Source organism: Notothenia rossii (genome assembly GCF_949606895.1).
Source record: "Notothenia rossii genome assembly, chromosome: 4".
Classification (NCBI taxonomy): domain Eukaryota; kingdom Metazoa; phylum Chordata; class Actinopteri; order Perciformes; family Nototheniidae; genus Notothenia; species Notothenia rossii.
The window spans coordinates 85,405,270-85,420,710 of record NC_136902.1 but is presented as its reverse complement, the minus strand read 5'-3'; the positions used below and the strand labels follow the sequence as shown (position 1 = coordinate 85,420,710).

At 41.9% G+C, this 15,441-nt stretch overlaps 1 protein-coding gene across 3 annotated transcripts in view; it reads left to right on the top strand.

The window, feature by feature from the left end:
* The window catches only part of vaspb (vasodilator stimulated phosphoprotein b), a 29,187-nt gene that overhangs the window by 11,472 nt on the left and 2,274 nt on the right, over positions 1-15,441 (top strand). The window contains exons 2-12 of one of the 3 annotated variants that reach the window (XM_079677875.1): positions 4,600-4,771; positions 7,561-7,741; positions 8,646-8,678; positions 8,824-8,887; positions 11,908-12,020; positions 12,390-12,724; positions 13,614-13,753; positions 13,891-13,942; positions 14,079-14,106; positions 14,335-14,374; positions 14,545-14,601. In XM_079677875.1, coding sequence (XP_079534001.1) covers positions 4,600-4,771; positions 7,561-7,741; positions 8,646-8,678; positions 8,824-8,887; positions 11,908-12,020; positions 12,390-12,724; positions 13,614-13,753; positions 13,891-13,942; positions 14,079-14,106; positions 14,335-14,374; positions 14,545-14,601 — 1,215 coding nt within the window. The remainder of the gene's footprint in view (positions 1-4,599; positions 4,772-7,560; positions 7,742-8,645; positions 8,679-8,823; positions 8,888-11,907; positions 12,021-12,389; positions 12,725-13,613; positions 13,754-13,890; positions 13,943-14,078; positions 14,107-14,334; positions 14,375-14,544; positions 14,602-15,441) is intronic. The other 2 variants (XM_079677877.1, XM_079677876.1) reach the window with 2 other exon arrangements.

The window sequence follows — 15,441 nt, the reverse complement described above, 5'->3', positions numbered from 1 at the left end:
TGTTTCCCAGTCCGAAGCCTCCGTCCCCTCCCAGTTCCCATCAGCAGCAGGAGGCTTGATGCAGATCAGAGAGTGCTGCAGTATTTATACATCCCGAGTTCACCTGCCTAAGTGACAGACGGGCATTGAGCCTATTGGTTTTAGTCCACTGTTGATTATTTCAAGGTGCCTTCTCTTCCTTGTAAAAATCCTTTCTCCCACTGTTGAAAAAATAATGATTTAGCATCCTATGGATTGCCTTTCATTTAAAGTGGACCTATTATGCTATATTGGAAACATATATTGTAGGGCCATACCTATATAAAACATGTCTGTGAAGTTTTTTGCTTAAAATACCAAACGGATCACCCATTGTATTCATGCCTCATACTGCTCATGTTCCTCTTTTGCAGCCCTGTTGCAAACAGGCTGATTCTGCTAGCCTTTGTAGCGTCACACAGATTTCCCCTGCTAGAGATTTCTACCGGGAGAAGCTCAGCTAAACGCTGCGGTGATTAAATGCCATGTTATGTTCCTAACCACTTCAATCTTTATTTCTGAAACAGTATGGAGCTCAAACCTTTCTCTCTCGCAGGGTTTACCACAAGGACATTACGTTACACCTATTCTCTCCAGTAGCCTACAGCGTTAGCTCCATGGCTAGCTCTGAGTGTTAGCATGCTTGCTAATGTAAACACACAGCATATAACTTCCAAAACACGCCGCGCATTGTTTCTGATACAGCACATAGCTTGACATGTTCTTTCTTAAGTGTTTAGCGCTAGAACAGTGCCATTATATGTATAACAACTTTACTCTAAACCTCCAGCAGACATCCTGCTGAATACACAGACACACAGCTGCGACTGTATACGGAGACGATAGGTTGGGACGTGTGACGTTGGCCGGATGTCGCCAATGAAGTTATAGGAGCGAAAATTCTGGATCTGCTTGTTAGCACCCCCCGAAAAGAGAGGGTTTTGTTTTCTGACACTTTGTGAGTTCCCTAACACACCGGGGACTAAGGCTGCACGATATTGGAAAAAACTGACATAGCGATTTTTTTTCCCCCCTGCGATATACACTGAACAAAAATATAAACGCAACACTTTTGTTTTTGCTCCCATTTTTCATGAGATGAACTCAAAGATCTAAAACATTTTCTAAATACACAAAATAACCATTTCTCTCAAATATTGTTCACAAATCTGAAAAAATCTGTGATAGTGAGCACTTCTCCTTTGCCGAGATAATCCATCCCACCTCACAGGTGTGGCATATCAAGATGCTGATTAGACAGCATGATTATTGCACAGGTGTGCCTTAGGCTGGCCAAAATAAAAGGCCACTCTGAAACGTGTAGTTTTGCTTTTTTGGGGGGGTCAGGGGGGGGTCCGAAAACCAGTCAGTATCTGGTGTGAGGGTTAGGGTTAGGGCAATGTTGTGAATCGAGTGGCCCATGGTGGTGGTGGGGTTATGGTATGGGCAGGCGTATGTTATGGACGATGAACACAGGCCACTCGATTCACAACATTACATACATTTAAAGTAAGGGCTCCTTACAGTATGATAGCATTTTAGGACTGTCCTAAAATGTGTGGATCCAATAAATATTCACGACCAGTTTATTTCTATTTAGCATCAACTTTAAAATGAACCTCTGATGTTTAGGTTCCTTCTTCATCCAGCCCACATTGCATCACTATCTGTATTTATTCATGTTTATATTGGGAGCGCTTTCTCACTTAGCAACACTTCTAAACTGTCCAAATACTGTTCAACATTAGATAGCGCTTTCCTTATAGTTCTGACGTTTTTTTTAGGAATGTTTTCTGCCGGAAAGCCCTGTGTTTAGACCCTGGCAGGAAAAACTCCCAAAGGAACTCCACAGTTAACATGGAGAAATATTTATAACCTCGGGCGGAGCAACAGAGGAGGAACCCTCTCCCAGGACAGATGTGCAATAGATGTTGCACTTTTAAATCAAACAGGCTTTTGGGGGTGTTCCCCTTTCCTTTGGTGTGTTCTAAAGGTTTTTGAGCATGTAATTGTTTTTCAAGTGCAAAAATCCCTTAATTCCCTCCATTTCTCCCCCTGCTTGAAACGCCTCCGTTGGACCCCTTTGTTTGATTCTACAACATAGTGACATCACTATGTAACACTTATGCTTCTATTGGCTAGTGCTCCAACACATTGTACGTGATAGGCTAAGGGGCGGGACATCTCTAAGCGGTTGACCAATCACAGAAGAATTAAGACCTTTTTTTTATACATTAAAGCATGGAGACATGTCCCAGTAGGGCTGCTCAATTAATCGTATTTTAATTACGATTATGGCTCGCAACGATTACGTAAACAACGTAATCGAAATAAAACGATTATTTTTGTATTATTACTTTTTTTTTTTGGTTTTCCAGTTGAATTATACTTAAAGTTCAGGGTAATCAACTGCATACTGTTCAAACATTTTTTCTCCAATAAATAGATGTTTTCAAAGTCAATGAATAATCGCATTTAATAATCGCAATTACAATTATTGACCCAAATAATCGAGATTATGATTTTTGCCATAATCGAGTAGCCCTATGTCACAGTAGAGGAACTAAATAGACACATGAACCTAAACATTAGCATCAGTGTTTCCGCCAGGGCTGAGAGGGCGTCCACCCCGAGAGCGTGGGGAATTTTGAATTGAGCCGTCCCTTAAGTTATAGATACTATCTCTTTACGTATTAGTGATGGGAATTCCGGCTCTTTTTAGTGAGCCGGATAATTTGGCTCGGCTCACTAAGAAGAACCGGCTCTTCATGTTACCACAATGTACCACGGAGCCTCAGTTTCGCCGCTGCGAGGCGCCGACGCTCGCAGTTCACGCGCATACTCCACTAGCCCCCCATCAAGGCTCGCCGCCAGTACACTTTCCGTCACAGGAACACGCTTTGCTCGTGGCGAAAAGAATCCCACCAGACTCCTTTGTCCCTCCAACAGAGAGATGTTCTTGTCCTTTTTGTCATTTCAAGTGATAAAAACTCGATCTTCTCTCGAATTATTTATTTCTTTGGACGCCCTCGGCTCGAGTTCAGGAGGTTCCGAGGTGAATAAGCGCGTCAAATGATGGCAAGACGCCCCCCTGGCGGACAACAATCTTCCAGGTGCCCCCAACAAATGATACAGTGTTTGTCATTTAAAATGTGAAATGCAGACTCACAAAGGACTTAAAAAGGAGATGAAAGTAAATCAAACAACAATCTCTACAGCTACAGGTGGCCACATAGCGTAGAGGACAGGAAGCTCTTATGAAAGATTGGCCTTACATTCACTGTGGGCACAATTACTATGACGTGTGCTGAATAACACAATCACAGGAAGCCAATTTTATATAACACTCTTTCCTATGATTGACAGCGACCCCAGAGATATGTTGTGTGTTTTTCAAATGTCAACTACCTTGTCTGTGTGTGTGTATGGATTGTTCATTCTGAGACAGTCCTTTTTAGGCAGTGTTGGCAGCAGGAAGTGGGTTGTGGCTTTGCTGCTGGGTTACAGGAAGTAGCAGATTTGTATCACGGTCGGGACAGATGGAGGTAGAGGGGGAGAGGACTTGGATTAGGGGACGTTGGCAGAGCAAAGGGGGACAAAATGAGGAGAAAAGGGGGAGAAATGGTAAAAAGGGGGAAATTACGTCAGCCACCATTTCTTCCTGTGTTCTACTTCCTGTACTTCATTTGTTTAGGCCTCATACTTATTTTCTGTGGTATTCCTCTCTACAGTACAATGCGTTTCCTCATCACACTCTGCACCCAATATACTGCTTGCTAAACTTTGCAAAATGTGCATGCATTCCTGGATGTGTTGTTACTCGTGTGTGAGACTATAAATAAATGTGTTGCCGCTGATCTCACAGCACATGTTTGCTGGTGGAGGAGTGTGTGGAGGTGGAGGTTGATGTGTCGCAGGTGGAAGATTTTCAACTTCCCGTCTTTGTCAGCTTCCATTGTTGTCTCGCCTCCCATCTCGCTTGGCATTACACTCTTTCTCTCTCCTCTCAGATTAACACCTTTTCTGCAATCTATCGCTCAGTCCTTCATTCTGTCTAAACATGTGTGGTGTTGTGATAAAGAGAGCCATGACAAACTGGTGAGAGAAATCAGAGGGCTTTTTATCTATTATTACAGGATTTCTGAATTATTGACGTGAAGTCCAACTTTTTAGTTTTTCGCTACAGCATGGACAAAACCTCTGTGACCCCCCTCTGTATAATGTGAGCGACACAGGGTATATTATCTCTGCTGCTATCATACTGCAGAACTATCTGTTCCCACAGTGGTGACCCTGTCCACTATCTCACACTCCTGTGACACTTCAACACACTGGAGCCTGGTTCAGCTAAAGGCTTTTCCTCCATTTTCAAATGATGAACCAGTGCATTGTGGGAGTTATGATGGTGGTAGTGATGGTTCTTACTGATGTCCAGTGGTCTCTCCAGTCAGTGTAACACATGTCTCTTTAGCTGATTCCTTTGCTATCTTTGCCTTTTCACTACCATGCAACAAGTCAAATCTCAAATCGATACACTGCATCAAATGAACGTTTCTTTCTGTCTTTCCCTCTGTGTTGCAGTGAGTCGAGTATTTGCCAGGCTCGGGCCACTGTGATGATCTATGACGATGGCAACAAGAAGTGGCTGCCGGCGGGCGCGGGGCCTCAAGCCTTCAGCCGAGTCCAGATCTATCACAACCCCACCACCAACGCCTTCAGGATAGTGGGGCGCAAGATGCAGGCGGACCAGCAGGTGTGTAGCAGCTTCTGGGCTAGCATTTGTTTTATAAACTTACATCTGGTTCACACTGTGGTGCAGTGATGTCATATTTCTCTGTTGGACCCTGAAGGCAGCATCTCCCTGTTTCCCTGCACAAAAAATGAATGTAGAAAACAATCTCTTTCGCAAACAAACGTTTATGATACCCACACATTTCGTTCAGCAGGATAATCTCCACATGTTAACACCACTTTGTGATTTCTGAAGTAAAAACCTGACATTAGGCTAAAAAGGAACTACATCACGGTCACATGACTTCACACCATCACCGCTAAGCTGGCGGCTAATGTTGGGCGTGATGACGTTTATTCGTCTCATTTATAAACTTGTTAGCGACCGCTGTTTTTTTAATTCACCAGTGGGGTATTAACTGACGTCGTAGAACAAAAATGTCTTCAGTTTGACCCTATTTCAGTTTAACAACCAAAAACACATTAAAAAAACCATTACGGCTAAAATGCTGACTCATTCCCGGTATTTAGGACTCATTCCTGCACCAAGACCTAGGTGACTTCATAGATATCCTTTATGATCATTAAACAATACCTAAGAACACATCATTGTCAATCACTCCCATTTTATTGCTTATTTTAAGTGCATTATTTGGCGATAATATACTTTGCATAATGACAGCCTGGACTGTGTACCCGCTACAGTACAACTGATAACAGGTGAACAACTGCACTGGTATCACTTCTACTCATACAATTCATCTTATTTGGATTTATTGCCAAATCTCTGCACACTCTTGTTTAATCTTGCCAGTAGCCATAGTAACAGTGTGTGTTTTTATGTGAACACTTCTGCAAATGCTCGAGAGGAAGCAATACCAAGCTTACAGATGAGTTTCATGTTTTTAGTGTGTAAAACTTCCCGTTATGGTTTTCATGGTACATTTCAGTACAAAACATGAATTCACGCGTCATTATATACCAGAAGTAAACAAAGGAGTCCAATGGAGGAGTTTCAGGCAGGGGGGGGGTGTTATCCTTTGCAGACCATTTACATGCACACAAAGCTATAAAACACACTACATGTAAGGGAAAGCAGAATATGGCTTCTTTAAGGTGATTCTTCGGAGCATCTAATGTTATCTTTGGGCGTGACGTTGGCACAATGAGAAGAGAGACCGTCCGGTGAACCTGTCATGTCAAAGGGGAACAAAAGTTTCCTTATCAACACGCTATGACTCACCAGATATCGCTTTATAGATAAGGGTGGGCAGACGTTAAAAAGCTGAGTACACTATGTCTGGGTGGGTCTATTCCCGACTGCTGCTTCTCCTCCTTTAAACGTTCAGGAGTGAGCGTGTTCCCCAGAGACGGGCCTTAGAGTGGATTATGTTTCCTGAGATAGTTAGCTTGTTCTTCCGTTTCCTGCAACAATTTAGGAAGTAGCAGGACACCCAATAAGGACTCTATATGTGTCTAATGGAGACATGCAGTCTGGTTTAGGATGAGAGCACAGTGGGGAGAATATAAGGGGCTGTATTTTCGATGTACTACCATGTTTCCTACTTCCTTTGGTGTGTAAAAAAATGTCTACAGGCATTACGGCTTTTTGAACACACTGCCTTCTTTAACTTAAGAAATAACATAATATGCCCCCTTTAATCCTAATTGTGATGTGTTTCTGGTCACTTGCTACCCTCTCTTTTCACTGCATGTTTTTCTCCCCAAACTTTATTGAACAACAGTTTCAACAACAACAACCTCAGAAAAAGGCCCATCCCATCCATGCTCATATAGTCAAATCAAGCTGAGGCAATTATAAGCAGAAACAAGAGTTAGTAAGAAAACTAAATAAAGAGAATAAGAATCTCTTATTAGAGAAAGATTGAATTGATCAGCTGTATCTTCATATACAGTATACAGATATGAGGGGAAGATAGTTCAATATATATATACATGCGATATGTGCAGGTGCAATTCATTTGTGCATATTATATGTTTGGAAATCACAAGCATGTTTCATTTACGACAAGAAAATACGTTTTTGAATGACTGAAGGTAAATATATTTCAATCTAAATGAAATCTTTGGTGATGATTACAAGGGTACATCCTGTTCATCAAATAAAAAAGTTCCCTTAGATCTGGAGAGGAGAGGTTCTGATCTTTATTAAACGATTGTTGTTCATTTTGGTTGGGTCTCCTCTCCTCCCGTCTGCTCTGTGGAATCCAGCGGCTGTTAAACAAATAGTGAAATGGCGAGTCAGCGCATTCACTCAAACCCAGAGCATTTCCCCTGCTGGCTCACGGCTTCACGCCACCTGCTGGGTGCAAAACAAACCAACACAGGCCAACACAAATAAAGCAGAAGATATCATTTTTCACACTTAGACTTTATTGAGTTTCTTCACACAATATACACAAGAAACATCAGCCGTACATCAACACTGTTCCCAGACAGCAGGTTATAGAGTTTTCAGAAAGTAGATTCCTCCGTGGAGAAAGATGCTGATAGACCAATGCATATCGTTCACAAATAATCAACGTTAGTGGAATAAGCGAATAAGAGCAAGATGCAAGACCATGTGCATGCATGTCTGCCTACGATTACACTACGTATTAAATGGATACAGATGCATAAGATAAATTGACGCTGTAATTCTTCCCCACCCCTTATTCTTTTGTCCTTTTATGTGCAACACCATTCTCCTTGTATGGTATTGTTGTCTTTGAAAATGTAAAATTGAATCTCCATAAAATGATAAACATGTGCAGCTCTTACCCTTGCATTGATTGGCTGTTCTCTCCCCAGGTGGTTATTAACTGTCCAATAGTGAAAGGGCTCAAGTATAACCAGGCCACGCCCAACTTCCACCAGTGGAGAGATGCCCGGCAGGTGTGGGGGCTGAACTTCGGCAGCAAAGAGGACGCCGCTCTGTTCGCCAACGGCATGTCTCACGCTCTGGAGGTGATCACCTCCATGGCAGACGCAGGTAAATAAACACGTCACAAGATTCACCAACAACCGTTGGGCACAAAACACAATAATGACCGACTCGCTGCACATTATCCCCCTTATGACACGCTTACATATTAAAGGTCACCTATTATGCAAAATCCACCTTTTCATGTCTTTCATACATCAACATGTGTCCCCTCTGTGTAAAGAGATTCTGAAAGTTTCAGGAAAAAAGATTCTCTCTCTTTTTGTCCTGATCCATTTCTATAAAAACCTGTGTGAAAATGAGCTGATCAGATTTTGGCCACTTTATGATGTCATAACGATTTTTTGGCTTGTGTAACCATTAGCCAATCACCAACCAAGGTAACCAAATCTCTCTCAGAGGGGCGTGGGGAGGGGCTCCTTATTTTCATCTAAAGTAACAGACAGAGAATCAGCACTTTGGAAACAGGGCAGAAACAGAGGGGATTATGGGTAATGCTGCAATGATCTGTTTGGTGTTTGGAGCTAAACACTTCAGAGACATGTTCTGTATATATCTGAGACCTATAATATATTGATATAGTATAACAGTATAATAGGGGACCTTTAAATCAAACCAACGACTGGACTCACAATTATTGATTCAAAATGATTTAAAGAACAACAGTCTAGAATAATAGACGTATTTTCCCTACATAAAACCATAACATTATCCTGCCATAATCCAGCTGTTGGGAACATTTTCCAAGGTTTTCTGCAGATTTCTTTGTGCAAAAATGTGATTTTAACTGCACTGTTTTGTTATATCTGTTTTTATTCTGGGTCATTAGATCTGATTTGAACCGTTGCAAACGTGTTACTGTTGAAACAATTGAACAGTGTGGCAAACCTAGTGCAATTAAACAACATAAAACCCTCTTCTGCCCCTTCTGTTATATGACGGCTGTCTACAGAGGTTGCACACTCATCTGAATGGGTAGAAGAAGGTGTGTACATCGAAAAAAGCACATAAACAGCTGGATACAATTCAAAGAGTGTCATCAAATACAAATCATAAACTGTTCAAGAATGTTTCAAATCATACACAACAATTTTCCACTTTAATTAATAATGTTTTCTGTACTTTGCCAGGCTACGCAACTCTCCCCCGTCCAGTCTCAAATGGACCCACTCCAGAAGAGCTGGAACAGCGAAGGTAATTTCACCAAACTTTACTTTTTTTCCTTCTAATTTCAATAAACCACCAGCCACTTTTTATGCCGGAATCCAATCAGAGCAGACTGGGCTCTGGTTTCAGACAGAGGGTGAAAAGAGGTGCTGCAGCACAGGCAGTATGAGACAAATAAAGTATATATCATAGAGTTGTGGTAATATGTGGAGATGTTCCTACTGAACAACAGATTATTTGTTGCAATAATCTTATGATGCTAACACGTGCACAGCCACACAAATACTTCCTCACTGCACCGCTCTTTAGTTGCTTTTTCCAAACTGTGCCCTCCTAGTGTATGCACCTTCACAATACTGCCTGGTTTCTTCTGAGTCTGCAGGCTGTATTCAGCACAAAAAAAGAAGCAGAAGTGTCAGTATTGGTTAAAAAAGCAGAAGCAAGTTGTTTGCTGTTCTGTGTGGTCGTGTGAAGTTCATGTTTCTAAGTAAACCACCCTCTGGGTTTTAGTTGCATAACAATCAATAGCAAGTCAAGCTGTCTTGGCTTTGCGGTAGTCCTGTTTTTTACACACACACACACGCACACGCACGCACGCACGCACACACGCACGCACGCACAAACATATGCCGAGGATTTGATGGCATTAGTGTGACAGTGCTAAACCCTCCCTCAGCCCCCTTAGGGTTAAAGGTTAGAAAGACAGCAAGGCGCACACCTCGCCATCTATCTGTGGGATAGAGACTTGCAGCGATGCCATGCACGCTGCAGGATTAACGTTTTAATCTCATTTAGACCAAAAGGTAATATGTTGCACAGCAGGGGAGGCTTTGTGATTGGCTACGAGGACTGTCTTGTCTATTAAACCGAGCGGCTGATGACTAGGCTTGGGGAGCAATGGATTACATGTAGAAGGAATATGTAATCAGGAAACAAAAAGTATTCCCTTACAGTTACATAAAACAACATGTAATCAGATTACATTTCTAAAGATTGTGGATTACTAGAAGGATTAAAATGTAGTAAAAACCTAAAAAAGAGCAGATAGTGTTTTTTGTAAAAGGATCAGACTTTATTTCTCCTCTGTAAACTGTATTGTTCTGTAGGCTAACACTTCAAGTGTGAATCTATACGCCTACGGCCTGAATCTGCTTCATGGTTTCACTTTCTTTGGTTCATTTGTTCTGTTTTTATTTCGGTAGGTGAACTTGTATGTTCATAAAATAGTGTGTTTGATCTTAACTGTGTGTATGAAACTAAAACAGTGCATTTTCACCTCAGATCTTATTTCAGATTGTTTTAAACTCTAGTATGTGCTCATGCGTTTCATCGTTGGTATATAGGCTGAATATGAATATCCTTCATGAAAGGTTTTCCTATAAATAAAATCGATGAGCAGAGGACACATGTTTGATCCTAAATATCTTGGTTTCCTCTTTTCTGAGGTCACATAGTTCTGTTGTCTTACATAATACACAAAGTTAAAGGCATCTTATTGATATTTATTTTCTCTTTGATGTATCTGCATTATAAAATAAAGTAATTCGGGAACATTACTTTTATATTGTGATTAGGGTTGCAAAGGGGCGGAACATTTCCGCTAAGTTTCCGGTAAATTACCATGGGAAGTTAAGCTGGGGAATTTTGGAAATATTCCATATTGGAAACTTTCCATGGGAACTAACTTGGAGTTGAGGGCAATGTAATCGAATTGTGTCATATCCAAGCATAAATATAAACATTTTGTTTTGTCATAAGAAAACATGACATTTAAACAGATTTATTTATTTGTAAGCAGAACAGAACAAGTTTGAATTATTTTATTGAACAATCATTTGTTTCATTGAAGAACAAAAACATGAATCTTGAGTTAAATATTACTTCTAGAAATCATGTGTGCATGTGATGGAGGAATGCACAGTGCCTGCAGGGGGTGTGGTCTCAATAGCCATGCAGTGTGCTATGTGCATGTGATTTGAGGAATGGCATGGATATTCAAGTGTACTTATGGCATCTGTTTGTTTTAGTCAAGATTATGCTGAAATATACTTTCCCCAACTATATTTAAGTTCCCTATGAAGAGCCAACCTTCAATTTAGAAAATTCCTGTTAATTCCCGTGGAAAGTTTCCATCTTTGAAAATTCCCGGAATTTTGCAACCCTAATTGTGACACTTGGATTAGTTCACACATTGTTCTACAGGTAACTCGTATTCATAACAGATTACACAGTAACCCTCCCTTCCCTGTTGGTTGGTTAGCAAGCCTTTAACACGTTGTAAATCTAGCATGGCTGCAGGTGGTGCTACATCACATGAATGCTTTCAGCTCTGATGAACATACATTCACAATATTCACCAGTAGAAATAAATAAACACTCCTTCTCCCCCCCTCCTGTGCACTCCGCCTAAGTGGATCAGCTGTAAATCTCAGCAACTCTCACTTGTGTGTGTATGGACCTCTGAACTTGTTGGTGTGTGTGTGTGTTGTTGTGTATACAGCTGTTGTGAGAGGCAGATGTGATGAGGAAGAGGAGGGGGGGGGCTGTAGTGACTGAGGCGGCTGGAATTAGGCCACCCTGTCCAGCTGTGGACGATTTTAGCGGTAGGCTAATCAGAAGCTGTAAAATCCACTTTCTTTCAAAATATTGAAAATAAAAACGGACTATAGCTCAACCCTGTGCCAAGTACTACATTTAGAGTTGTTTGAAAACAATAGGTGTTGGATAGGGTTAGTGGCTGCCCTCCACTGAAGTGTGTTCTTGTTGAACAGTAGTCCTCAGTTCAGGAGATTAGGCTTCACAAACTGGTTTCTATGGTGACCTTCATCTACAAACGCTCCACAACGGCCCAATATAATAATACAAATAAATAAAATATGTATATCATATAAAACTGTAGGAATACGAACGTTCAAATACATTTTACACGTGCAAATGCATTTGTGAGATAATAAGTTTCTGCTTCATTTATCCGTCCCGTTGATGACATGTTTTTATTTAGCATGTTTACAGATGTGTGTTGGTGACAGATGTTTGTTGATGTGCAGGTTGGAGCAGCAGAGGCAGGAGCAGCAGGAGAGAGAGAGACTGGAGCACGAGAGACTGGAACACGAGAGACTGGAGAATGAGAGACTGGAGAGAGAACGACAAGCTGCTGCAGGTCAGGAACACGCAGACTGATCAGCACACACTTAAACAGCTGCACCTCACTAAGATAGGAGTAACCAGGGTTTGTTAGCAAATGTACAGGCGCAGAGCACGGGTGGGCAACATGCTAAAGCTACGACGCCCAACAGATCAGTTAAAAATGACTGATCAACATGAGGGTGATTGATGAGCACCTTTTTATAAATGCATTAACTCCCAGATGTTCTGTATGTTTAGTCAAAAGTCTTCATTATCAATATCTCTGAGTGTGTGATACAAACAGGGAGACTGAAATGTAGTTTCTCACCGTCTGAAGATTCAAATATATTATAATATTGTGGTAAATGATACTGATGGTGCCTTTTCGGTTTTTGTTTTTTAGTCCCTATACCTCCTGCTCCCCCGCCGGCCACTGGAGGCCCCCCCCCTCCACCGGCTCCTCCTCCACCCCCCGGCCCTCCTCCGGCTCCTGGACCTCCACCTAGTTCTGGCATCCCTCCTCCACCGGGACCACCTCCCACAGGTCCTCCGCCAGCACCACCCCTACCCATTCCGGGAGGGGGAGGAGGAGGAGGAGGAGGAGGTGGAAGTGGAGGAGGAGGAGGTGGAAGTGGAGGAGGTGGCAGCAGTGATGGAGGCGGAGGAGGTGGTGGTCTCGGAGGACCCGGGGGTTTAGCGGCGGCCTTAGCAGGAGCTAAACTGCGCAAAGTTTCCAAGGTGAGTACGCTGGTTTTACGGTCCTGTCACTCTTTAAGCTTCTCTTGAAGCAACATAGAACATAATTACATTTATTTTGGGCTTCTCTAAATCACGAGAGCAACTTATACGGGACATTTCCATCTACGTCATGGTCCCGCCCCTTTTAGGGTGAAACTCTCTGCTGTCATTTTTGCCAACGTATCATAATATTCCATACCTGCGACGAATAGTCGACTATTCGCCTGAATTTCCGCCCACAGCCAGATTTGAATGCCTCGCCGACAGTCTCTACTTTGACTTATAACATTACACATGTTTACTTTGACGATTGACGTTAACCTCATTAGCATCATAATATAGCTGTGATGAAGCGTTCCTCGTGTGTTGACTGACCGGGAACCAGTGTTTACGATCTCCGTCCTCTTAATGGAGCCCCGATGCCTCGGATATCTTCTTGTATCGTCTTTTTTTAAATAATAATAATAATACATATTTTTTGTTGGACCTGCAATACAGAGCAAAGCAGCTTTTCAACACGATAAACCATACTTTCAGCTTGGCGTCGACTCTTTGCTACCACAACTAAGGGCCCGTGGCGTCATCTAGCCGGGCAGTGAAGTAGCGCTGCTCTCATCTATAATACAAACGGCCTTCTGCTGCTGCATTGATCCAATCCTAGAGTTGTTCCTACTTGCTTTGCTAGGATTCCTGCAGCCATCAGTAATCAGTCACTGAGTCATCATGCCCACACACACACACACACACACACACACACACACACACACACACACACACACACACACACACACACACACACACACACACACACACACACACACACACACACACACACACACACACACACACACCTCTTGCTGAACTCTTCTCTGCTGTTTGCTGCCCTCAGCAGGAGGACGGAGCTCCTGCAGCTCCGATTGGCCGAGCTGACTCCAGCCGCGGCAGCACATCTGGGGGAGGGGGGGGAGGAGGAGGAGGAGGAGGAGGAGGAGGTCTGATGGGAGAAATGAGTGCCATCCTAGCACGAAGGTTAGATAAAATACACAATGCCCACACTGATTTAAATAAGACTTGTTTATTTGTTGCATACACATCCTACTGAAGTGCTGCATATAGTGTCCAAGTCTGTGTGGTGTTTCAACTCAACTGATTCCTCTGCTCATTAGGAGAAAAGCTACAGATACTTTGGACAAGCCGGCAGCGAAGCCACAAGAAAATGTAAGAGATGGCATTTATTTTTGTACCTGCAAATATTAAACAAATGTGTTTTTTTGATATAGCCTGACACTGTAGCTGATATTTATAAAGTAGAAGCGGCATGATGAGGATGACTCAGTCTGATTTATTTTTACAGGATGATTCAGAGCCTCAAGGTCAAAGCGGTGAGAACTGAACCCTTTTATTTTTTTTATTTTTCACTTTATTTTAGTTGCTGCTTCATTATACAGACATATTCACACGTTTGTCTACGGCTTACTATTTCCATTCAGCCGTATCTACATAGTCCATACAAGCAAAGAAACAAAATGACAAATGGGAATAAATTGTAGACCACGTAGACTCCTTCGGAAAAGAATCTGACATTTGTTTTCTTTGCATATCCTTCCCAGACACCCTGAGAAGACCTTGGGAGAAGTCGTCTATGATCAGGTAATTCAGCCTTTACATGTTTCCATGCAGTGAATCCTTTCCCCGCAGGTGTCAGGTGTTTCTCACCCTGAGAGTCCATCTGTGCGAGTGTGTCTAGAATGCGTCTTTGTCAAGCTTTTTGTGTGTCTTCCATTTTCATTCTAAGAGGAGTGTGTGTGTCTCACTAACAGGAATAACTCCGTCGCCAAGAGCATGGACTCCACCCCCTCATTGTCCCAAGGTTCCAGGTATACATGCTGCCCCTTTTCACTCATGGCTTTAGCTCCCCGTGCTTTTATTTTCAGGTTAGCCCAGCATCTTGTCTATGTGACCGCTCAAAGAGTCCGATTGTGAAACTGGAAATGTTGAGTTACACAAAGTTTCATGTTAGAAATGTCCAGTACGGGTGAACAGCATTTAGGAACTGCTGCTCGCTACTTTGCATATGTTGGATTAGGGCTGCTCGATTATGGCAAAAATCATAATCTCGATCATTTGGGTCAATAATTGATATCACGATTATTAAAAAACGATTATCCATTTACTTTGAAAACATCCATTTATTGGAGAAAAAAAAATGGAACAGTATATTTTTAACAGTTGATTACCCTGAACTTTAAGTATGCTTCAACTGAAAAAACAAAAAAAATAAAAAAGTAATAATAAAAAAATAATCGTTTTATTTCGATTGTTTTCGTAATCGTTGCAAGCCATAATCGTAATTGCGATTTAAAATACGATTAATTGAGCAGCCCTATGTTGGATGTTAATTAGCATTATAGCTTATATGGACAATCAAAAATGGATTGGCCAATTTGGACGATATTGGAGGTTATGGGGGTTATTGAGCAAGCTGAATCCTTTTCTGGTATTTTCAGCATAAAAAAACCGGCAGATTGAACCAGTAAATTGCCATATTTGTAGACCAGTAGGTATCCTGTTCACTATTTAAATGAATGCTAAGTAACGCAACCTATGCTAATTGTGCAAATTACCCAACATAATTATGCAAGTTAGCATCTCTCAGTTTTTAAATGTTGTCTATTCATATCTAACATAAAACTACTCAACATTTCTGGGTTCTCATT